At 48.0% G+C, this 24866-nt stretch overlaps 1 protein-coding gene across 4 annotated transcripts in view; it reads right to left on the bottom strand.

Moving 5' to 3' along the window:
* B4GALNT3 (beta-1,4-N-acetyl-galactosaminyltransferase 3) overlaps positions 1-24866 on the bottom strand; it is a 64915-nt gene that overhangs the window by 14482 nt on the left and 25567 nt on the right. For 3 of the 4 annotated variants that reach the window (XM_064421205.1, XM_064421206.1, XM_064421207.1), the window contains exons 2-9: positions 12414-12517; positions 11644-11721; positions 3835-3930; positions 2781-2871; positions 1832-1932; positions 1410-1477; positions 810-888; positions 353-419 (exon numbers count right to left, since the gene is read on the bottom strand). In XM_064421205.1, the coding sequence (XP_064277275.1) occupies positions 353-419; positions 810-888; positions 1410-1477; positions 1832-1932; positions 2781-2871; positions 3835-3930; positions 11644-11721; positions 12414-12517 (684 nt within the window). Of the gene's footprint in view, positions 1-352; positions 420-809; positions 889-1409; positions 1478-1831; positions 1933-2780; positions 2872-3834; positions 3931-11643; positions 11722-12413; positions 12518-19543; positions 19640-24866 lie in introns of those variants that run through there. The other variant, XM_064421208.1, reaches the window with a different exon arrangement.

Genomic DNA, 24866 nt, shown 5'->3' with positions numbered 1-24866 from the left:
ATGTTTTGGGACTCATGCTCCCCCTGGCTCTCAGCAAGCAATCTCCATCCTGTGATACTCTCAATCTAGAACAATTCTCACCTTTGCAGACTCTCCTCTCAGCCCTTCCTCACTGCCTCTAGACTTTGCTGAAAAAATGGTCCAATCTTACTTCTGATTCTCCTACATTCAATAATGAGTCACACTCTTGTCCAGAAGTCTTTCTCCTGAACTGTCTCCACCTTTTTCTCCCAATGATGTGTATGCCTGGTATTTGCCTGGCTAGACAATGATTCATGGTGAAACACTGGATGCTGATACATTTAGGAAGAATGGGGAGGTGCTTGGGAAAACTTGTGATGAAGATACTTACTAGCAAAAAGGGAGAGATATTGGGAGTCAATGACTTTGAACTTCGCTTCTGGATCATTCAATCTCCACTGGAACAGAGAAACACATTAAAATGAAGTGCCCATGGAGTTAACCAAGCTTGAACAAAAGGAACACACTACCTCTACTAGGACCGAATTTACCCAGCAGCAAAAGACTGGGAATGAGCAGAGATCCCCCAGGACACATCCAAGCCAGGAAAGGCCAAAAAGCTGCAACAGACCCCAGAGAAGGCAGACCTATCCCAAGTAAGCAGAGGAAGGGGTCCTGACACATGGCCAGGACTATCTCACACAGAAGTAGGTAAGGGCTCTGGAGAGGATTAGCTACATCTCATGCAATGAGGAGCTGAGGCCAGGGAAAGGAGGGAAATGGTTACAAACATCATTCCTGAGCTCTGTGGGGACACATATACGGGACCACCATTTCCACAGACTCACTGCTACTTCCACATGGTCGGTTCCTCTGTCATCCTGCTTGTGCAGCACCTCAAAGTAGTACCTGCCCTCCCGTGACAACCTGCCAAGAACAAGGTGTCTGTCACCAGGAACATTAAGGAACATTTCTTAGCTTGTCAGCAGACAATGAGTGGAGAGCAACCACACCCCTGAAACAACCTAATTCTCAGGGTAGGCGGGGTTAGTGCTGCCAAGAAAATCCAGATCCTGACAGTGAGATAGGTAGCTTCACTTATGCACCTGGAGCACTCCAGACCCTTCTCACTTAATTCTGAATAACTCCCTCTCAGTGTCATCTGCTGGGTTTTGGCCTCTAGGAAATCTGGCCAGTTCCAAGGCAGGAAGCTTAGGACATAGTTCATATAGGAGAGCCTGGATGTGCTGGTGGTTGATTGCTGCAGGGAAGAAAAATTCAGTGTTGCATTCCTGCAGTACATTGCAAAGCTTTGGCAATACCCCAGAGTAATCCCTTTCTCTGTATTGCGAAACTCTTCAGGGCAAGCCTGAGTGCTTTTCCCTTATCCTTGTGATTTCCTGGTCATGTGCAGAGGTGGCTGGGACTGAGGAACTCTGCCCACTCACCTCACCATGTTTGACTTCTGGCTGTGAAATTTCCCAAACTCTCCTGGTGCGGTCCACTCCTTCCCCGTCTGTGAAGAGACAGAAGATGGCTCTAGTTAAAATGAGTTTCCTCCCTTGTTACTGCACTGACAATGATAAAAAAGGAAAATTTAACTCCCTCTTCCCTCTAATTCCTCCTGATAAGTCATCTGTGGACAGATTTAAGTCCCTTAACTGTGAACAAGGGACTCCCAATAGCACTACCAAGAGGTAAGTGGCTTAAGATATCACATGTCATACCCCATCTGGCATCTGTGCTGATGTCTGTAGTTGGACAGGGAAAGAAACCTGGGTAGTCCAAGGAAGCAGTAAGTCAGGAAGGTCTCTGTTCCCACAGAAACATGAAAACTTTGATGGGAGAAGCCATGCAGCATGCACTGTACCTTGCCTACGCTGGCCAGCAGCTGGAGACCAGAGGGCTTTTCATCTGGACTCAGCCAGAACTCAGCGTTGTCATCTGCAGCAATGGCAAACTGAAACTCCCCTGTCGAGAGATGGAGGGAGTAAGCAGGGCTTTGGGGGAAGGGCTCGTGCACAGAACAGATCCTGCTCCCCTAGAATGCTGTCTTTACCCTTTCTCCTGGTAAGACCATCCTTCCCTTTTGATATTATCACCTTCCTGCCTTTGAATCTCTCTGCTAACTCTGCTGTGACTGAAAACTTTACAGATGTCAGTGAAGTGTCCCTCCTGCACTGGCTACACCTGACATGTAACCTGGAAAGCTAAGAAGTCTATGCAAAGCCTCCCCTGACATCCCTTTTGCTTCCAGAACAAAATTTTGTGTCAGATGCAGTGTTTGGGTGGAGGAATGTGCAAGTGGAGCCACAGAGGGAGACAGAGGTGCTTGAGGTTCACTCTCTGTCCAGGGTCACGGGGATGGCAGCTGCAGGGAGGGCCCGTGACAGAGGATGAGTGCCAGCAGAGCATGCAGCTGGGGGACACAGATGTCAGCTGCTGTCAGATGGCATTCATGCACCCAGGGAGCAGAAGGGACATCACTGATGTCATGGACAGTCCTGGCCATGAGAGGGAGGGAGGCAAAGCTCAGGGATTGTTTGTGGCCACATAACCACCATGGGGCTGTGAATTCACAACAGTACTGTTATTTATCTAGCATTTCCCATCTGCTTTCTCCTGTGCTTTTCCTCACCAGGGAGGAGGCAGATGTGTTTCCAGCCATGCCAAGGCCATGGCCAGTCACGCACGCCACCCACGGAAGGAACCTGGTGTTGGGCTTGCCAGGGTGAGGGGAGCAGTGGCTCAGGACCAGGAGGGGAGGGAGGGAGAGTAAGGTGACAAGAGACATGAGTGAAGGCACTCAGAACCCTCACCATCAGTGAAAGGATGAAGGTAGCCAAATATCCGGAGACCATAGTTGGTCCATTTTGGGGACACGGCCAACTTCTTCAGCATAGTTCTTGTCTGAAATGGAAGAAGAAAAAATTAATAAAAATAATTTTAGATGTGACAGGAGCAAGGGAAGGATTAAAAACCCTGGGCAGGTGGGAAGAGGGTTTTCTCTAAGAGGAGGATGGAGGCAGAATGAAAGAACCAACCAAGTAAGAAATGAGATGGAGCAGGTGCTGCTGAGAAGGGAGAAGCTGCATGGGGTATGCATTTGAGGGGATGGGGACAGGATATGGCATTCCCTAGCCACTTGGAAGGAGAGCACCAAATACAGGGCTCCTTCAGCCTGTGTCTGAGCCCTGGCAGGCCAGCATGTGTGAAATGACCCTCCCCTGTGCAGCAGAAGAGCTGCTACCCCTGAACCCTTCTGAAAGCTTCCTGCTCCCTCAGCAGGAGGACAGAGGAGGTGGTTGAGAGGGAATATTGTATCGGCAGGGACCCTCGTGGCAGGCAGAAATGATGAATCTGACTCCATGTTCTCAGAAGGCTAATTTATTATTTTATAATACTATATCATATTAAAGAATACTATACTAAACTATACTAAAGACTACAGAAAGGATACTTACAGAATGCTAAAAAGATAATAATGAAAACTTGAAAACTCTTTCCAGAGTCCCAACACAGCTTGGCACTGACTGGCCAAAGAGTGAAAACAACTCACACCAGAATCCAACGAAACAATCACCTGGGGGTAAACAATCTCCAAACACATTCCACATGTGAGCACAACACAGGAGAAGCAAATGAGGTAAGAATTGCTTTCCCTTTTCTCTGAGGCTTCTCAGCTTCCCAGGAGAAAAACCCTGGGTGAAGGGATTTTTCCAGAGAATGTGAATGTCACAAGGAAGGTGGTGGATTTCAACAAAAAGCAGGACAGAGAGGGAGGTAGGGGAAGGACGTGAAGAGAATAAGGGTGACCCACCTGGGAAGCTGAGCTGGGAAGTGCAGGACAGGGGATGTGATGGTCTTACTCACGTGAGGGAAGAGAGGGAAGTGGAGGTTTCTCCTGAGCTGCTCGATGGAGCTGCCACACCAGTCCTCAAACACGTGCAGGTTGGCCTGGCCCTGGAACTAGAAGGCAGAAGTGGGGCACCATGAGCTGCTGCATCCAACCCCTGTGTCCCTCCTCTCTCTGACAGCCTTGGCCATGGCCCCTGGAGTGCTTGGGAGAGGGAGGGAAGATTCCTTTGTTATGATGGACTGGTCTGCAGCAGACATGGGTTCAGAGCACTGCTGCTGATCTGCTGAAGGTGTGGGGTTGGCACACACATCTGAATGGCACTTGGAAATGTGCTAATGCTTGGGACATCTCAGTTCCATGGCTGGGGCTTGCTCCATCAAGGAGGAGTTACACCAGAGGGCTATGCTCTGAGACTGTGGTGTGGAACACACTGCAGGGGGGCAACAGCTCCCCATGATGTAACATCTTATGTTCTGCAAGAAGGTGTTTTGGATTCCTTCACCATCTCAGGGCTATTTTCCTGACCTGAGGAAAAGGGGACACCCTAGGGAGGGGAGATGGCAGATCACCTCCTCAAAGCATGTCCTGGAGGTAAAGCTGATGGAAGATGGTGGGGACAGGGAGATGGAGGCCTGGCAGAGCAGGGAGCAGCAGCACAGGCAGCTCAGTGGGCAGCACAGCCTCCATGTGTCTGCAGAGACACAGGAACACTGAGGGAAGTGGGGGCTCAGCCTGGACAGCACAGGAGGCTGTGCAGTGTGAGTACAGGTCCCTGCTACACAGCCAGCCCCATCAGGAGAGGCTGCCACTGTCCAGCTGAGACCTGGAGCACAGCTGGGCTGGGAAAAGCTTCCTGGCCACTGTGGGACTTCAGCAACACACTCCTCAAAGGACAGACTTTATTTCTGTTAGAGACATTCAGAAGGGAATTGCTGTCTGCTCCCCAGCAAAGTCCAGGCTTTCTGCCTGCAACCAGTGGAGCTGGATACTGAAACTCTCCTTGCAGGACTGGCATCCAGCAGTGAAGAATAAATAAGCTGGAGACAGTACAAGCTACCTTAGATGGCAAAAGGCTGAAGAAAGGAATAGGTTGCCTTGGGACTGGGGAGGTTTTGCTGTGGCTGTCTTGCCTATATAAGGGCTGTGGGAGCAGGGCTGGGGAAACAGCCTGAACAGCACCCAAATGTCTACAGATGGCAGCAAATTCTTAGTTTCTGCTGGGGAGGCTCTAGCAGGCCTGAAGCAGCACAGTGGAGGAGGGTCCAACCTCTCGGTGCACTTCTGCCAGAGAAACTTCCTCACCGAGTTATTTTTCCCAGGATGGTGGGTTGGGGGTGTGTTTTGAAATAAACTGTGGCTTGAAGGAAGGCTGTGAAGCAGATTTGGCTCCACAGCAGTAATGCTCCTTGCGAGCTGTGGACTTTAGCCATGCATGTGAAAACCACTTCTGTGTGCCAGGCAAAGCACATTCACAACCGCTGCTGCTCTGGAGTGGTCTCTGGTCAGCCCTCTCTCACTGGTGTCCCCACTGCCAGGGCTTGATGGATGTCTGCAAGCACATGATGCCCCCCACTAGCATCTCCTCCTTCCTCTGCTGACATCCATCAGCCTGGATTCTGCTCACCAGACAGAATTTCCAGACAAGAGGATAATCAGCGAGTCAAAGTGGATGGAATTCCTCAGAGCAATGCACAGAATCAGAGTGGAGACAGACAGAGGGCTCAGGGTGATGGAGGCAGCCAAAAGAAACCTGGGACACTGCAGGAACTTGAGATACAAATAAATCACTGCAAGTGTGACAAACACTGAATTGGAATTTAATTGCTGTGCAGTCTCGTGCCCCTTGGCCAAATCCAGGTTCACACCCAAGGGTCTTACACTGCTTTTCTCAGCCAAATCAAATAATGACAACTGCTGTTTCTTGTGGAACATGAAGTGAGAGGAACAGGCTGGGCTCCCACAGAGAATCACTGCCAGAAGCTGAGTCCTATGGAAGTCTGCTGCTACCCACAAGTGATGCTGGTTTTTTTTTGTTTTTTGGGTTTTTTTTGAGAATTGTTTGCACACAGCAGAGTGCAGGCTCAGAGCTCTATGAAACATAGCACAACACTCCCACACTGTGGACAGGCTGGCACTGCAGCTCATCCCTGCCAAAGACAGACCACGGAGATGATCTTAAAGCTCAGGACTGTAAGGAAGCTGGGCTGGCTTTGACATGGGACAGCCCAAGTGAAAACCAGATATTTACGAGGCAAATCCCAAAAGACTGGCTATATTTGCTCAAGTGTTTGCAGAGTAAAACTTGGACCAGTCCCACTGCAATACAAAACTTCACTGCAGTTTGGCAGTATTAGGGAGAGGGCAGCCTAATAAAAAATAAGGCAGAGAGCACTGTACTAGGTACACCATCAATACTTATAGAGGTAATTTCTGAGATTTCTAGCCCAACACTCCTACCTCCAAAGTCTTTACAAAGCCTCCAAACAGGAGATTCTGGCAGGAGTTAATGAGATCATCTTGCTTTTCTAGTAGCACTCACAGCTACTAGAAATAATTAACTGGTAAATAATAAGTATTTCTTGCATGAGATTTTAAAATATTTTCTGAATCAAGAAATTTTCTCCTGAGCTACAGCAGCTTAACTTAGTATCTGTTTCCTCTTAAAGGGAAAAAAAGAAGATTATTGACAGATAAGTGCTGGCTGCCCAAAGTGCTGCTTTGGGACTGAAAACTGAGCTAGGCTTTAATTTTAGGCCCCCACAAGCCATCAGCATAGCAGCTGTTTTGAAACTCTATCACCTCTATCCCTCCAACTCAATTCACAGCTGCCCATTACAGGCAGCTTAGAAATTCTTCTATTTGCTATATGAGTATCCTCACATGCAACATGCTGCAAAAATCCCCTGCTTGGGGCTTTTGCAGATTGCAGTTATAGAGCAACATCAGCACCATTCCTAATTTGTGTGCACAGAAAAGTCAATGGATTTTCTGAAATAAGATCTTTAGAACATGATTCTAAAACATGGTTACTGCATTTGCCTTCCCAGCTTGACCTATGTTTGACTTCCCAGCTTGGCCTATATTTGACATCCTACCCAGCCCTGTTTTGCAAACAGAAATTTAGGACCTGGCAATCAACAAGTTAGGTTCCCCTTCTCCCCTTAAAAACAACTGCTTTGAAAATTCTGGATACACTGATTTGGCCAGAACCAGGAATAGAAGCCATGAGTATTAAAGGAGATGGTTTTATGTGACCTTCCCATTTAGAGGGCTTCTCCTGCCCTTGGGGTTTCTCCCTGTCCCAACACCTTTCCACAGCTGCTTATCACCCTGCTGAAATAGCAGCAGGGCATGACCGCAGCTCAGGCCCAGCACAGGCACAGGTCACACACCAAGGGCACCAGAACAGGCACAGTGACACTGTGCCCTGGAGCACAGCACAGTGTCCCTGTGCCCTGGAGCACACAGCATGGTGACAGTGTGCCCCAGAGCACACAGCACAGGGACAGTGTGCCCCGGAGCACACAGCACAGTGACAATGTGCCCTGAAGCACACAGCACAGTGACAATGTGCCCTGAAGCACACAGCACAGGGACAGTGTGTGCCCTGGAGCACACAGCACAGTGACAATGTGCCCTGGAGCACACAGCACAGTGACAGTGTGTGCCCTGGAGCACACAGCACAGGGACAGTGTGTGCCCTGGAGCACACAGCACAGGGACAGTGTGCCCTGGAGCACACAGCACAGGGACAGTGTGCCCCGGAGCACACAGCACAGTGACAATGTGCCCTGGAGCACAGCACAGTGACAATGTGCCCCAGAGCACACAGCACAGTGACAGTGTGCCCTGGAGCACACAGCACAGTGACAGTGTGCCCAGGAGCACACAGCACAGTGACACTGTGCCCCGGAGCACACAGCACGGTGACAGTGTGTGCCCTGGAGCACACAGCACGGTGACAGTGTGCCCCAGAGCACACAGCACAGTGACAGTGTGCCCTGGAGCACACAGCACAGTGACAGTGTGCCCTGGAGCACACAGCACAGTGACAGTGTGCCCAGGAGCACACAGCACAGTGACACTGTGCCCCGGAGCACACAGCACGGTGACAGTGTGTGCCCTGGAGCACACAGCACGGTGACAGTGTGCCCCAGAGCACACAGCACAGTGACAGTGTGCCCAGGAGCACACAGCACAGTGACAATGTGCCCAGGAGCACACAGCACAGTGACACTGTGCCCCGGAGCACACAGCACGGTGACAGTGTGTGCCCTGGAGCACACAGCACGGTGACAGTGTGCCCAGGAGCACACAGCACAGTGACACTGTGCCCCGGAGCACACAGCACAGTGACAGTGTGTGCCCTGGAGCACACAGCACAGTGACAGTGTGCCCAGGAGCACACAGGGACAGTGACACTGTGCCCTGGAGCACACAGGGACAGTGACACTGTGCCCTGGAGCACACAGGGACAGTGACACTGTGCCCTGGAGCACACAGGGACAGTGACACTGTGCCCTGGAGCACACAGCACAGGGACAGTGTGCCCTGGAGAACACGGCACAGGGCAGTGCTGTCCCAGCCCTTACAAGGGCACGGAGGGGACAACTGGGCTACTCCTTGCTTGGCACTGATGCAGCCATGCCCCTCCAGGGCTGTGGGAGTGTGCCTGGCCTGAGCCTCAGCCCGACCCTCCCCACTGAGCACACTGCAAAAATGTCTGTGTGCAGCCCTAGCACTGCAGTAGAAGTCTTTGGTATTTCTGCTTCCTTCTAGTGAGAAATGTTAGATTATCAGCCCCTGCTAGAACTGACCATAGAGGAGGATCATACATAGACAACCCAGACCTCTTCCTAGCCCAAACTCTGTCAATGTCAAAACTATCTGGGGGGTGGCACCACACACCCAGGGGCTCCTGCTGAGCAAGGAGACCAGGGAAGAAAGATCTGGGCAAGCAGCAAAGCTGAGAGAATTGCAGCAGCAGAGACACGACCTCCTGCCCTGTAACTGGAGCAGGATGGAGAAGAGAAGCTTTCCTAATTTTGTCCTGGGCAGATTTGGCATCACAGAGGCAAATCAGCTGCATAGCTGCACGCAGCCTAGGGAATGATAAACAGGGCACAGAGAGGGCCTGAGCCACAGAAGAAAGGCGACATTGTGCTGCCAACTAGAAACTCCTGAGCTTGTAAGACTCTTCTGTGTCCTCAGAGTGGCTGCAGCCCCTCCTCCTGCCTGGCCCAGCTCCCCTGGCTGGGTGACATTCAGCAGCCAGCAGCTGGGCTTGGCTGCATGCTCTGCTGTGCTGGGCACTTGTGGGAATCCATCAAGACAAGTCAGCAAGACAGCCCCTGTCTGGATGGGCATGAGTAGACAAGGAAGGGACATCAGCAGAGACAGAGTGAGCAGCAATAGCTTTTGTCTTTCAGTCCCCTCAGGAAAGGATGCTTCCTTCTTCTTTGGGCAGGTTTGGTAGCAGGACAACACTCCAGCACAATGGAGTGCTGTCCTGCTACCAAATCCTTTGGTTTTGTGCAGCACCTGTGCAACTGTACAGGTGCTGCCTGCAAGGGGCTGTGCTCCTGGGCATCCCTCACACCTCCCTGCAGAGAGGAGAAATCCTGAGGCTGTGCAGACATGAAGGAGGAAAGGACATTTTAAATGCACCCCAGCACTGCCCAGACCTTTCTCCTCTCCAAGCTGAGCAGATGCTGTTGCAGAGGTAAATGAGAACAGCCTGGGTAACCTTCCAGTCACTTTTCTGACAGTCCTCCCCACACCTACAGCAGTGTCCAATGGTGACACTCACACCCTGCAGCGCAGGTCTGCCCTGATGGTAGCCAGGCAAGTTTCTGAATTAATGAATCAAAACACCCCTCATCTCTCCAGCCTGAGCAGGCAGTGTGTGATGCTGGGAGCTGGAAGACTTTGCTCTGGTGCCTGGAAGTGACAGTAAGGATAACAACCATCATGTGCACAGGCATCTTGAGGAACCAGGAGCGAGGGTGAACCCTCCTTTCCCCCAAATGCCAGAGCAAAACTTCAATTTGGGATTTCCAATGAGCACACTTTCCTACCACATTATCCAAGGCTGAAGATTTAAGCTGCCTATCTCATATCCTGAAACTGAGAGAGGAAAACTGAAACCTGTCCTTTTTTGGCAATGCTGGCTGCCAGCTCACTCTGCAACCCTGTTAATTATTTATGTTTTTCAGGAATATGCCTCTCCATTCAAACAAAACCCTGCTCCCTCACCTGGGTGAAGCAACTTGGTGTCCCTTGCCCCAGGAATCAGGCTGCAATTAAGTTATTAGAGATGCTGTGGGAAGGGCACAATGGGATTATAGACCCAGGGTAATTAATTTGGGCAGAGTCACAGAAAAACTTAATCCCCAGGCTGGGAGAAATCTCAGTCGGTGGTTAGGAGGACAGCAAGCAGCTCTGTACAGAGCTGTGTCCATGGATCCCTCTCCACCTCCTGCAGCTGGTACTGGTGAACCACTGGCCTTGTTTAGAGTCAGGGGGACTCTGCTGACCCTCTGGGTACACACAGTGCTGCAGAAAGGGCTGGAAATTTTGCCTTATACAGGCAGAGAGAAAAGTGTCCAGGCCAAAACGTGCAACTCACCAGCTGCACCTCTGACCTGGTAAAGGCTCACTGCACACCACAGCTGGCCACTCCAGATTCATGTGCTTTGGGAAGTCTCTAGGGAGGGGATCAGAGACACAGGGCAAAGCCTCAGGGAAGCTGGGAGATGCCACACAGAGCCTGAATTGCCCAGTGCTGTGGGAGAGGGGAGCAGCAAATGCTCAGAGTCATCCCTGGGCACAGCAGTAGCCCCGTCCCTGACATCCTGCTGGCTCTTGGCCATCAACTGCTCATCTGGGAGACAGCTCTGCCTGCAAAGCCCTGCAGCTGGAGAAGGCTCCAGCTGGGCCCAGCACTCCAGAGCCCACACTCTGACACAGAACAGATCAATGGCCTGATCTGGTTCTGGGCACTGCAAGGTGGCTGATGCTGGCTGCTGCCAGGAAAAACGAGGCTGCAGGGACCTGATCTGCTCCTTGCTGTGGCTGGAGGGATACACTCTCCCTCCATTACCAGTGAGATCTGGAGATCTGAGTGCAGAGCCATAAGCCTGCTCCCTCCCCTGGGGAATCACACAGGCTCCTTAATTTGTGCAGGTCTCTAATCACCTTGAGGAATTTAGTGAGCTGGCTCCATTAACAAAATGCCCCCTGGCTGGTGTCCCTCTCATTAGAAGCAGGTTGCATTGCTCCCTTATCTGAAGAGGAATGATGAGATAAGGGAACAGGGGAGGAAAGAATAATTGAAGCATGAAGGAAACAAAGGCAGTGTTTACCCCAGCCTGAAAGGGTCACCAGAGAGGGTCTCTGTTCATGGAAGTGCCACTGAAGTGGAGAAATCTCCACCTATGACATGCAGGGGTTGGATGGCAAAAGCCAGAGCAAGAGCAGTGTGACACTTCTGTGTGCCACAGTCATATATTTGCTTGTTGAATGACTGGCCCTACACACTCCAGCCCTGTACAAACTTCACTTTTCAGGAAGGTAGAGGGCTGCCTGGAATTGTGGGTGGGTGCTTGGAGCCTTGAGGAGTAGTGGAGACACCAAATTATCTGGAATCCTGACACTCCAGTCTTTCCGGATGATTACTCAAGTCTCTTAAGAGTCATTAAGCAGGGAGTGGACTTCCAGTAAAGTTAATTATTTTCCAGCCATACCTCCCTGCCTTTCATTTCTGCCGTACAGGTCTGTAGCCATAACCCCCCTCACCCAAACTGATGGAGAAAGGCACCCACCTCTGGCATCCATGGGACAGGGTTGTCAACAGCTGCGTCATTTGATTTATTCCTCCCACCTATTTGCAGCTCTTGGATCTGAAATACAAGTAGAGAAAAGTGAAAATATCCTGAAAAATGGCATGGCACTGACATGTACAAGGTGGTTCTATACAAGTTCTGTAAGAGGGTTCAAACCTTGTCACTAGAACATAAGAGAAAATAAAACAAGTTTTCAAGTTCCCTTTCCAAAGGACAAGCCAGATATCATGGATGCAACAGGGTGAAAATGCTCTCTGGCTTTTTTGACAGGACATTTACATGGTGAGCTACTGAGGGAAAAGGATACCAGTATTTTATAACTGCTTGCTAGAGTTAACTTTAGCACAAAATTAAAACTTAGGTCATTCCCTGGGTTTTTTTTCCCCCATCAATGTTTCAAAAATGTCCCAGCAATAGCTCCTCCAGCACTGCCTTCAGTCAACAGTACTGAGATGTGCTTCACTGGAGAGCAGTGAACTCCCTCCTGACCTTTCACTTCTGCTTCTATCTTGCCTTCCTGTGCCACAAGCCCAGCCAGCTTCATCCCACTGTCATGGCTTGGTAGATCTAAAACAACTTAATTGACTACAGCAGAGCCGTTGCAGGCTCACGTTGCTGTGACTCAGCTCAGATTCTGCCCTGTGGCAAGCTCTCTTTCCTATGAGAAGAGAGAGCTGTCTCTTGGGGCCAGCATCAGAAAGGAAGGGCTGCCCTTCTGCATGTTCAGAAGGCAGCCCAAGCGTCCTCACCTGGTGTCCCAGCTTCTGTGGATAGTCCAGCTGAAAGCTTGTGTCCCCACCTGGCACACTGGTGTCTGACAGAACCTTAGCAAGCTCCCTCCAGCTTTCATATCCTGTACAGAGGAAACAGAAAGGTGTCAGGGAACAGAGTTATAAAAAAAAAGTGTAGCAATCACCAGTATGAGCTGGTCTTAAAAGGCTGAGAGACCTCTAACAGTCTGGAATGGTCCAGCAGGGACGCAGAGTTGTTTTATGTTGCTTGGAGTTGGCAGACTGGCACAGAGAGAAAAATTGCCTGTATCTTCCTTAAAAGCTCTTCCCTCCTTCTTATTAATACTTAAAGATTCATCATAGTTTTAAAATGGATATCAGAGATTTCATTAATCACCACAGGACCGGGAACATTTTTTAGATTGCTCAGATAATCCCAGTAGTCAAACTAAAGAATATAAATTTTTATCAATTAGCACTGCCAAAGAAAAATAAGAGAATAACTAGTTTACTAATTAGCTTAACCATTAAAAGTGCATTATTCTTATATGCACCTATTTTCACAACAAAAGCTTCAATTTTCTCTTCTTGAAGGAAATTATGGATACTCATCTGCCATGCCTAAAAAAATATTGGCAGTGATGGAGTCAAAAACACTGAAGTCACTTCCAGGTTCAAAGCAACTTCATTTGAAACTCCCTTCCCCTCTCATTCTGCTCAATCCAGAAGTCAGGATCAATTCTGATTCCCTTCCAAAATTCCAGTGACCTCCTGGGTTTAGGAGGAACAAAGACAAGCAGATGCACCTTGTAGCTCTCCCTGTGCCTGCTGCCCCTCTCACCAATGAGACAGTGCTGGTGAGCAGAGCTCAGACCTCCCAGCAGTGCCACAGGGCCTCACACTATGTGGTTTTCAGATCTGACAAACATTTTGGCACTCAGCAGTAAGCGACCAGCCTGCCAGCAGCTCAGTGCTGTGCCCACATTGCACAGCAGCTCCAGCCTCAGTGGAGTTCCAAAATCTCCATCAGCCTTGGCTTCTCCCAGGCTGGTGGCAAACCAGCTCAATACCCACACAGCAAGGAGGGCAGCCAGGCTCTCTCCCCCTTTTCTTTAAAACTGGAAATCATCCCCAAAGCTCTAGGAAGCCCAAAGAAGTTGGCTGCCTTGGTATATACAGGGAACCATCCCAACAGCTTCAAGTCTGAGTGTTTGTTCAGATGAATGGTCTGAGCCTTCTACACTATTCCTACAGCCAGAAGTGGCAGGAACATGCCCTGAGGGGAAAGAACTGCTGGGGAAACAGCTGCTGTTCCATGGGCAGCATAGCTGTCTTCACCCAATCCACCCACCTGCACCCTGCCCACCCAATCTGCACATGGGAGACTCGCTGTGCCTTAGCAGGAGCATGCTCCATCTGCTTGCTCTGGAGGGGGATTTTACAAGGCACATGGCTTAGGTCATCCCCCAAACATCTCTGGGCTACACAGAGGCCAAGGCAAACCCCAAACCACTCCAGGAACTAGAACTGACAAACAGCCCTCTACCAGATCCCCCTCCCTGGCTGTGCTAAGCTCTGGGCCACTTATTTTAACTACAAATAGGCTTGCAAAACTCTGTCTCCACTTGAACCTGGGTCCCACAGGGTCTGGCAGAGGTGAGCAGAAAGCTGCCTCCTATGGTGTGCTGATGAAAGGGGGCAATTAACAAAAAGAAAGTGCAAAAAATGTGAAAGACATGAAAATAGTCAGAGATTCAAGTGAGAGGCAAGGGTCAGAACCAACTAGGCTGTCCTGCTTTCCTGATGTGAGTATTGGCTTGGATGAGTGGGTTTCATTCAGGCCTGTTAGATGCTGAACAGTCACAAATTTCTGATCAAGATCTTCTCACCCCCAGATTCTGATTTAAAGCTATGCATTTAAATTTATGACTAAACATACCAAGGTCAATATTTATCTTCTGCAGAAGATTTTTCAGTTACTGGGTGAGTAACCTACTGACTAATGCAGCTAACCACAGCCTGTGCTTCATGGACTGACTGTCATGGGAAAAAAGGAGAAATTCTTTTGTCTTTATATAATTTTATGTGTAACTGGTGAGCTTCCCCCTTGTTCAGAGCAATGAGGCAGGAACTACTGTTTGTGAGTGTCCTGCAACTGGACACACTACAGATTTTGTAGTTCACATGAAATTCAGCACTTGCTGCTTTGAGGGCTCATTATAGCAGTGGGAGAGAACAGCAGGCTTTTTTTTTTCAGAGAACAGACCCCTAGAACTGTAGAATATCCTGACTTGCAAGGGAGCCACAAGGATCACTGAAGCCCAGCTGGCTAGAGAGGAAACAAGTAAATCAGGAAATAAAAAATAGGCAACAGAAGTCAGTTCACCCCTGGAGATTCATGGAGGGAAGACACCAAGAGCAGCAGGTTTTTTTCTCTTGTGCAGAGGGGAGAAGTTATTTGGTTTCATTGCTCAACTCAGCACTTCACTGCCCTGTGGAATAAGCTCAGGACTAAGCTTCAGTACCCTCCCTCTTCTGGGAAGGGCTGCTGGCCACCACAGGCAGCCACTCTGGCTGCTCCATGGCTGGCATGCAGCCTGCCTCCCAGCAAACACAGAAGCCTGGCTGCACACAAGTGCCAATGGCTGACATTTCTTTGACCCTTGGAAAAGAGAAGAAAGGGAGGCAATTCTCTGTGTTGCACAAATATTTACCTAACACATCAGCCAAGCACAGAACAGACAAAGGAGCTACGAATTAATCTGGAGGCAGTGATTTCCTTGCTGGGTAATTTGTGCTTTGACAAGCCAATTCTCCAGCGTGGTAGGAAATGATTTTCAGAATATAATAGGATCAACACTCCCCTTAGAGAAAGTTCTTGGCACTCCAGTTCCTTCTGAAAGATTGGCTTTTCCCTGGGGGTCTCCACGGGACACCCTTGAAGAAGAATACAGTTTTGCCCATGCTTTCCTCACTGAAGGAAGGAAACCACAGAAAATTCTGATCTCCTACAGCTTCCTGCAGTCAGAACACCTCCCGAGGCCAACTGCTCACCAAGGTTTTCTCCACAGCATGTCACAGGATTCCAGGCATGGCCTTGCAGGTCTCCACTGCTGTGTGACAGCTGGAAAGGGGAGCCCTGAGGCCACGTCCACTGCCCCATCTCAGGAGCACCTGGGGGAGGTGATCTACCACAGGTTCAGCCTGTCCTCAAAAGCTCTCCCTGAGCACTGCTCACTAGCTCAAGCACTCTCTTGATGGCTACTTAAAGTCAACAAGCCTAGGCCTGGAAAAAAGCACAGGAGTCAAGAACTAAAATACCTCAGCAAACACTTCAGTGTTGCTAAGAAGGAAAGCCAGAACTATTAGTTTTGATGGTTTTGCTCCAGTCCCTTTACAAAACCAGCTCTGCCTAGGATGTGAAAAGGCAGAAAAACCATGAAGGCAGACATCAAAGGCTTGGGAAGAGCCTGTCTCAAAGTCAGGGGAAGATGCTGGGCCAGGCATTGCTGCCATCAGCCTGTCACAGAGATGCACGAGACAGCTCCTCGCCTTCCTCTCTTCTGGGCTTCATTTCCCAAAGCACTTCCCATCACCTCCTGAAGCACACCAGTTGTTTTCCAAGGCTACTTTTTCACCTCAAACACCTCCAAGGAAGGCAGCACTGATGCAGGCACAGCTTGCCAGAAGTAGCAGCCAGACTTGCTGCCATATACTCCCCCCTCCTTGGCATCTCCTCTCTACAACCAGAGGTCCACTTTTCTTTCTACTTTTGTACCCCAATGGTCCCTCAGAGGGATCAACCAAGGCCATGAAGGTGGTTCTTCCTCAGAGAAAAGTGGTCCTTTTTGTCCCTGGTCCCATCAGGCTGGCTGGCAGATGCCTGCTGAGGATCCAAATGCCCAACCCTCAGCTGCTCCTCTGGATTCACGATGGGAAGCCCTCAGGACCTGAGCTTCCTACTGGAAATAAGAGGCAGCTGAATACAGAGAAAAAGCTGAAGAGGAGGCTGAAACAGATGCTGCATCCTACAGCAGAGCCCCTGCAAGAGGCAGCCAGTCTGGAACCAGTTGCCCACAGCTCCAGTGAGTCAACCATTAAGGGACAGAAAAGCTGCACCAAGAGAAAATAAGATGGAGGTGGTTCTTGCTTAGGGTCAGGCACAGGCACCATGTCTGCCTCTCCTCAGCCATGCTTTTTATTGCTCTTGGGTTAAAAGTCAGCAAAGGAAGCTAAAAGTTGAGATGAAGAAATCTCACCCAACAGTTATGACTCTGCCAGAGCAATGCACCTGAAGCCCAGTTCAAGAGGAAAAAAAAAAATTAAAAAAAGCAGAAAGCCAGAGATAAGAGCCAGCAGCACCCAGGGAGCTATCAAGCCTCAGGGCAGGAGTGTGACCAAGCTGCTGTGTGTGTTCAGAGATTAGATCCATGCAGCCACTGCCATGCCCCCGGCCCCAGACTGCACTCGACATTTCAATTAGCCTGTGAAGATACCTGGCAATGGTGCAAGAGGAAATCCCAGACCCACTCAGGTGATCAACTTCCCCTCTGAAAGATGAGATTTGATTACTCTGCTGTTGTTACTGCTGCTTACATAGCTGCAAATGCTATTAACACCCACATTCTAGCCAGCCCTTTTATAACCCTGCTAAATGATTTCACTCAGCAGCCTCAGGAAAGAACAGGTCTACAGGCTGTTTTGCACAAAAGCATTTTCCTTCTTATGAGACCCTTCTCTTTTTGTTGCAAGGATAGGGCAAGAAAGAAACTGGCAGGAATAAAGCAGGGCTTTATTGTTCTTCATTACCCCCAGCATCCACAGACCCCTCACTGTGGCTTGATGTGTTAACCCTCCCTCTAATGGTCTTATTTCTCCTGTTACCCTGGTTGAATATTTTCAACTTACTGTTATTCCCTGGGACTTCAGCATCATTTGAAGCCTTTCCCAGTGCTCCTCCTGGCTGAACAGGTAGGCAGGTGCAATACCCAATACCCCCTGACAACACCATCAGATGCCTTGCAAACATACCAGTCCAAAAGATGCTGGTGAAGGTTGCTTGAAACTGAACATAAGAAGGTGTTTAGAGAGTTTGACATGCATTTCACACACCAGAGCAAACCCTACTGCTGGTGCCACTCTGCAGAGCAACACCCATCTCTTGGCCCACCACACACACCAACACAGCCCCACAACACCAAGTGCAAAAATATTGAGGATGAGGTGTAATCTGACCTTCTACAAACAGAGATGTGGGTGAAGGATACAGTGAAAAGAGACAGCCAACAGTTTCTGGACAGATGGGTGAATTAGGTCAAGCCATGCATCACAGATGGGGTCAGAGAAACTACCAAAAAACCCCAATTCAAGGGTAGGGCCAAGAGAGTCTCTAGATACTTATTTAGGTCAACTAAAAGGATAGACAGAAAAGAGTGAACTACTTGTCCTCAGGTCAAGATTGGAACATCACTCCTGCTGTTCAAAGGATTCAAGGAGCATGAAACCCAGTTGTTACAGATGGAGACCTGCAAACTGTTCCATTTCTGATTAGTGCAGAACCCACAAATAAGATTGCTGACCTCCTCCAGGGACAAAGCTCAAGTTAGGAACCTTGTGTGCATAAAATAAATTACTCCATTCTTCCTCCAGGTACAACTCTGATTCACTGCCATGTGAATGGCTTTGCAAACTGACAATAAGCTGCAGAACATTAAAGGTACCTGAAGTATGATGGAGAAAAAGGCAGAGCACTGCACTTGGGAAGGAGAGGAAAATCAGCAGACATTAAGTACCTAATGCAGTCTCACTGCCAGACTCACCCACAAATAATACCTTGCTGCTGTTCCTCTCTAGGTATAGGAAATGTATTTTATGCAGCAAGTGAGGAACTGATAAACAATGGCTGGGGCACTAAGTGGTTTCACAGAAAATACAATTAAAATCTTGCTTCTGTCATTAAAATTTTCCACTCCCCTAGTTAAATCATTAAAACCACCCATGCCACAGAATTATCCAGCAAATATTGCCTGCTGTCTGAAAGCTCAGTGAGGATAGGATATATGGAGATGCAGTGCTGGGTTTGAGTGAGAAAGACCATCATGTAGCTGCACCGTCCTGCAAAATTACAGGGCTGAGCTCCTGTCAGCTCCAGAAATGCCTCTGTTTCGAGCTAGAATGTACTAGAGCAAAAGTACTGTAAACTCTTGCTTGTCTGCACTTTCCACACTGAAGGCACAGGAGAGTTAGGAGCTCATGTGAGCACAGAAAGGTGAGCAGCAGAAGAGCAACTACTGCTGCATTCAGCAGCATAAGATAAAAGCCCATGATTTTGGCACTGCTATCTTCTGCAGCAAAGCAGGGAGAAATGCTGGCTAGTCTGTTACCCTCTTGAGGTATTCCATGGGCCATCTTAAACCACATAAAACACATATAGAAGCTCTTAAATCATAAAATGTATTTTCAACATTATGGCCATGGTAGCTGTGCAGTTAAAATCCTTAACTGCTGGCAAGTTCCACTGCTTAATTTACAGAACATGGCAATTGTGCTGCAATTATGGTGTGCTTGTCCCCAAGACACTGTGCTGCACACAGGCTGCCTCTGTGTCTGCCTCTTTGTACAATATTGCCATCAAAAGCAGCCTCTCTGCTTTTACAGCCTTCAGACACAGATATAGAGCTCTCAAAACAGCTATAGAGCTCTCAAACAGCCAGGCAAAGAGGGCTGATTCCAGTCATGCCAAGAACAAAGGTATCTGAGTAGTTCCCATCATGGAATCACACTTACCAAGCCAGCCTTTTGCCAGTCATTGTCTTCAAAATATGGGATTTGCATCAAAACATTTACTGGTGTGAGATTTGCCTTTGCTCAAACTTGGAAAAAACAGCAGGTTGTGAGAGGAACACGGTGTTTTGTATACCAGGCAAGATTTTGATTTTTACTCCTGCTTCTAAAGTAAAAGTAATTTGCCACTTTCATGGTGAACTGCAACTGCAATTTGTTTCAAAAATGCCTTTAATCCTGAAACATTTGCATGGGTTTCTACCAATTCACTCCCAGTGAGCAGATCCTCAACGTGGCTCACACTCTGCTGTCTGCCTTATTTTGCTTTTAATACAAATAATAGTAGCAACTTGAAAAATTCCTACCTGAACCTCAAGGTGACTGGCATGAAAAGCAGATGTTCCAGCTGTTTTTGATCACTGCAAGTGGTATTCCTGGCACTCTCCCCACCATTTGGAGGCACTGGTGAAGCTGTGCCCTTTGAGAAAGGAGAGGCAACAAAGGTCTGTTCATTGAGGCAAGGTATTTAAAGCTGAAGTTTGCTTCCATTTATCAGTACCTCAGTGCACCACACCACAGGCACTGCACTTGTACACAGACCTGGCAGGCTCCCTGCCTGCCCTAATTCACAATTACTGCACCATCATGAGCATAAGTGAGGACTGACTTTGCAAAGAGATGCACATTTCTAAATGCTTTCTACCACCAACAGATCTGCTGCTTTGATGTCCACAGTAGCTGAGTAAATGCAATTAATTAAGAAGTAACATAGGTAGGCAGCTTCCCTCCCCTGAGCATGGGGAGGTACCTACAAAAATCAAGAAAGAAAAGGGCAATTTTAAGCTCAGGAGACTTTGCCATCTGTTCTTCTTTCTGCAACAGGACTGTGCCCAAGAGAGTTCAACAAGGTCATCCACAAAGCTTTGGTAGGTGCATTTTTCTTAAGTGATCCAAACACTGAAGCAACAGACTGCCCTAAGAGCTTCCCAAGACTTTTTTTATTTTTTTTTTTTAAATTTAAATACAGGAGCTGTCTAGGATGTGAAGCTGAACATCAACCGAGGAACAGACCTTCAAGTCAACATTTGTTACTGCTTTACCAAACATAGCTAATGCATTGGGTTTTTTTATCTTGGGTGAGGATTTTCCTGAAGACTCAACACCCTTGCTACTTCCACACAGATGCAGCATTCCCAAAGTATCTTTTCAGTCAAGTTCTGTGGAACTTTGTGCTGTAGAAAATGCCATTCATTGCTTCCATGAGAAAAATCCCCACTCTTTACTTACATTTCTACTTGCTATTTTGCTCAAAGTTGTTGTAACCATTTTCTTCCCCTGAATTCACCTCAAAAGCAGTTAACTCACTACTGCTGAAATTGTTATTTCTAGGGTCTCTGTGAGCATTGCAACAAAGTTACCACCCTACACTTTCAGTTTCAGTGGTGACTGGAGGCAGACTATGGACACGACTATGGGCAGAGGAAAATAAAGAAGGGGCTGGTCAAATATCTGCCAGAAATGGTGCAGGTAGGGTTGACCTGACCTCAAGGCAAGGAGGTGAGCTAAACCTTGCAGGCCATCCCATAAATATTGTATTATTTGTTTAAATGACTTTAAATTGCCTGTGTTTAAATTTGTTTAAATTACTTTAAATTGAGGACAGCAGAATGACTGTTCTGCCCGTGGCTCTGCACAGGACACCCTGCTCTGACACCAAACAAAGCCCTGAAGACAGAGGCACCTCTGACTGTGGGACAACACAAAACTCCCCAAGAGCTCTGCTGAGGAGGAACCACCAGCACACACACTGATAAACATCAAACCCACAGGAATATAACAAGTCTCCAATATAACAAAGAGGAACTGACAGTGCAGTGCTTGAGGCACTGCTTTGGTACTGTTCCCTAGGTATGTCACATTGGAAACAATCTGATTACTGCATTTTGAGTCCGATGAAGCCCTTCTAATAATGTTACTGGGGTTTGGATGAGGCTCTAAAACCGCTCCCAAGTATTTCAGGAACCTGGATGCAATCCCTGTTTCTAAGTTTACTTCCACAATTTTTATTCAAAATCCGAAACTACAACTCCAGGTTCAGACTTAGGCATCATTGAATGATTTGTGCTGAAAGGCACTTCAAAGTTCCAACCCCTCAGCTGTGGGCAGGGAAATCTCCCACCAGAACAAATTGCTCAAGGCCCCATCCAACCTGATCCTGAACACTTGCAGGGATGGGACACCCACAACTGGGCAACCACAACAGGTTGTTCTCTGGGCAACCTGTTCCAGCTGACAACTTTCTGCCTAATATCTAATCTAAACTTGCCCTCTTTCAGTCAAAAGCTATTCCCTCTTGTCCTATCATTACATGCCCTCACCAAAAGTTCCTTTCCAGCTTTCTTGTGGGCCACCTTTAGGTGCTGGGAGGCTGCTGTAAATATGATCAATCATCTATTGAAATGGCAGCAAAGGGCAACTGGAAAATCAGGATGTTCTCCAAGAATGTCTGAAATTTCTCATCAGATGGTGACACCACCAAATCTAGGCTCAAAGCTTTATCTTGACCTCTAAGCCTAGATGTCAGCTTTCATCTGTCTTTGCAGTGCAACGGTGCATGCAACCTGACACCAGCATCTCTGTTTAGCAAAGCTGAGATTTGTAACACTGATTTCCTCTGAATCATCATCAAATAACAACTGCTACTCAGGGCGGAAAAACATGCAAGGACAGGCTAACATTTTGATAAGTAATGGAAAATTCTGTGTACCTATGACTTAAAATATCAAGCCTCAGTGTACTAAGGGGGCAAGAGCATGCTCGAGCTCTTCCATGACTCAGGCTCAAAACTCACATGGACAAAACAAGCTGCCAGTCCTTCCTTCAGGCACCCTGCCTCTGAGCAAATGCATGCTGTGCAATGGGACAGGCTGCAAAGCACACACACTTGCTTCTGGGACAGCTTTATTTACACAACATGGGTTGCTATGAGGAAAAATCAGGGTTGTGTAAACTCTTTTATAGACCTCTTACCCAGTGACATAATTCCAAAGTACGAACTTCTGAAATATTGTTTCTCCTCTGTCTGGAACTCCCACGTCAATATCCTGCTTTGGATCTCAAACCAGCCTGTGCAACACACTTCACAAAAATAATTAAGAAAGTGGGAACCAGGAAGAGTTCACAGAAACTACTTTTTGTCCCACAGAATCACGGCATATTCTGAGTTGGAAGGGACCCCACAAGGATCATCAAGTCCAACTCCCGGCCCTGCACAGGACAATCCCAAGAATCCCAGAAAGTCTTGTCCAAATGCTCCTTGAGCTCTGTCAGGCTTGGAGCTGTGACCACTGCCCTAGGGAGCTGTTCCAGGACCTCTGGGTGAAAAACCTTTCCCTGATATTCAACCTATACCTCCACAGAGACAAAAAGCAAGAGCCTGTATTTACCATGACCTAGTTTGCTAAAACACTCATGCCTAAATCCCACTGTTTGACAGAAGATTTACTCAGATTGCTGAATATTTTCAGCCTGCTAAACTGTGACAGACTCCACTCTCACTTGGGCTTATTTTTTTTAATGTGGTGTCTTCCAATTAAAAACTTTCTCAGGAAGACTTAAGAGACCCTACACAAGAAGAGGCAAGAAGAGCAATTTTAGTTTGCTCTTTAAATCTTGCCCTTTTTTTGAGCATCCCAGGATCCTTAGCATCTACCAGAGCTGGATTTTAAGGATCCAGCTGGACAGGGAAGACGATGGCATCATCCCCTGGAGAGGGATGGCGATAGAAGAGGGATGCTCTGGTGGCAGAGCTGGGAGATATCCCTGGCCCACTGTGAGCAGGACTGAGCTGAGGGGACCCTGGGGCACCAGCAGACCCCAAATTCCACACCCAGCCTGGCTTGGTTCGACATCTCCCCCACCCCCAGCCTGGTCTGGCTCTGCCCCACCCGCTCTGCCCTCCTGGGCTCTGCCCTGCCCGGCTCTGTCTCCTTGCTGGTGCTGGAACACTTTCCTTGAACTTTCCTCTAAAAAGACTCCAGTGTGCCGCTGTCACCTGCTCACCATGAGCACATTTGCAGATGTGCGGACGTACAATTAGAGGAAGTACAAATGAGACTCCTGTGTGAGGCACAGCAGAGCTGAGAAGCAGGGAGGTTCATGATTCAAGTAGTTTAAAGGACTTTTAAATGGCTGATAGAGAGGAATCAGTTTGCTTTAGCAAAGTACGTGCAATAATAATGCATGCACTTAGTGCAGATAGAGAAAAAACAAAGCAACTATTTTGCTCTTAGTTGATCCATAGGCACATCCCTCACTGAGAGGGGTTTCGAAGCTGATGAAGATCTTTCTTATTTGATGTGCCAGCGATTGTTCAACTGCATTCCTCATTTTCAGCTGATTCCAAGTGTAGATCCTTTCTGAAGATCAAGTTGAAAGAGATCCAGGTTCTTAGGGGAAAAAAATCCCTTATATACTACATCTCCTGTCATTCTCTCCCTATAAAGGGAGTTTGAGTTGTTGCAGATTGGTGGGGTTCTTTTTCATTGCGATGCCGCTTAAATATATTAATATTTTTATTGCTATTATAGCTGGGAGTTGGAAACACAAATTAAAATGCTTTAACAGTGGAAATATGACAGTAAAATTGTGCCATCACTGCACTTTGTGAATGATATTTAAGCTGTATTACAAATTTAATACAATTTCTGTGCTACCTTCTGTATTAACAAAACCTGTGCAATAGGTCTAGTGTTTTATCACGCTGCCCTAATTTTCATAAAAGCAGGGGAACCATCTGCTCTTTCAGAACTTCCAGGGAACTGAAAAATTATTTAGTGAGAAATTTCTGGTTTGAGTTTTGCTAAGCTTCTGCCCCAGACAGAACAAGCTCAGAGCCATTCATGAGCTGAGATGCAGCTGAACTTTCCAGAGCCCAGGCTGCAGGGGCCAGCCAAATGCTGCTGCAGGGCCCCTGTTTTCCACAAGCAATCCCTGCCACCAGCAGGCATTCCTGAGGGCTTCCAGGAGGTGATCCTTCACCCAGCAGGAGACAGCTGGGTTAGTTGCCTTGGAGCTGGGCCAGCATGCCTCACAGAGCTATCCTGTTTCAGTGGAATATTTAACTTTGCTGTAGCTTTCTACCAGAGCATTAAAACTGCCCTTCCAACTGCTTAAGATGGCTTGCAAGGACTGATTGCAAAATTGTAATTTTCTTTCCAACACACTGGAAATTTCCATAAGACAAGGAAGAAGGCTTCCTACTGCCCAGCACTGATCCAGCTAATGAACTACAGGACAAACAAAACCCTAACAGCAGTCTAATCTGCCTCTTGTGTAATTCAGTACAGGAAACTCACAAAGTAATTCCTGTACTGGCTCCAGAATAAATGTCCACTGGAAATGCCATCTGACATTGGTTATTTACACGCTGAACTGCGATTTCATCCAAATACTCTCCTCAGTCTCTTTACTAAGTTTTACTGACCTTTTCCACAGGCTCCTGGTGTGATTCCTACCAAGCTCCACTGACTCTGTTCGAATTCTTTTCCATAACTGCTTCACACAATCACATATATCAGAATACCAGAAATTTTACCATGTTCTGCCAAAACTGAAAGTCAGAGAGAGCAGCTGTCCTCTCACCTGCTTTTTGCCAAAAGCTGTTTATTGTCTGTCCTTCATGTACCT

This window comes from Passer domesticus, chromosome 5 (assembly GCF_036417665.1).
Source record: "Passer domesticus isolate bPasDom1 chromosome 5, bPasDom1.hap1, whole genome shotgun sequence".
Classification (NCBI taxonomy): Eukaryota; Metazoa; Chordata; class Aves; order Passeriformes; family Passeridae; genus Passer; species Passer domesticus.
This window is presented reverse-complemented; position numbering and strand designations above follow the sequence as displayed.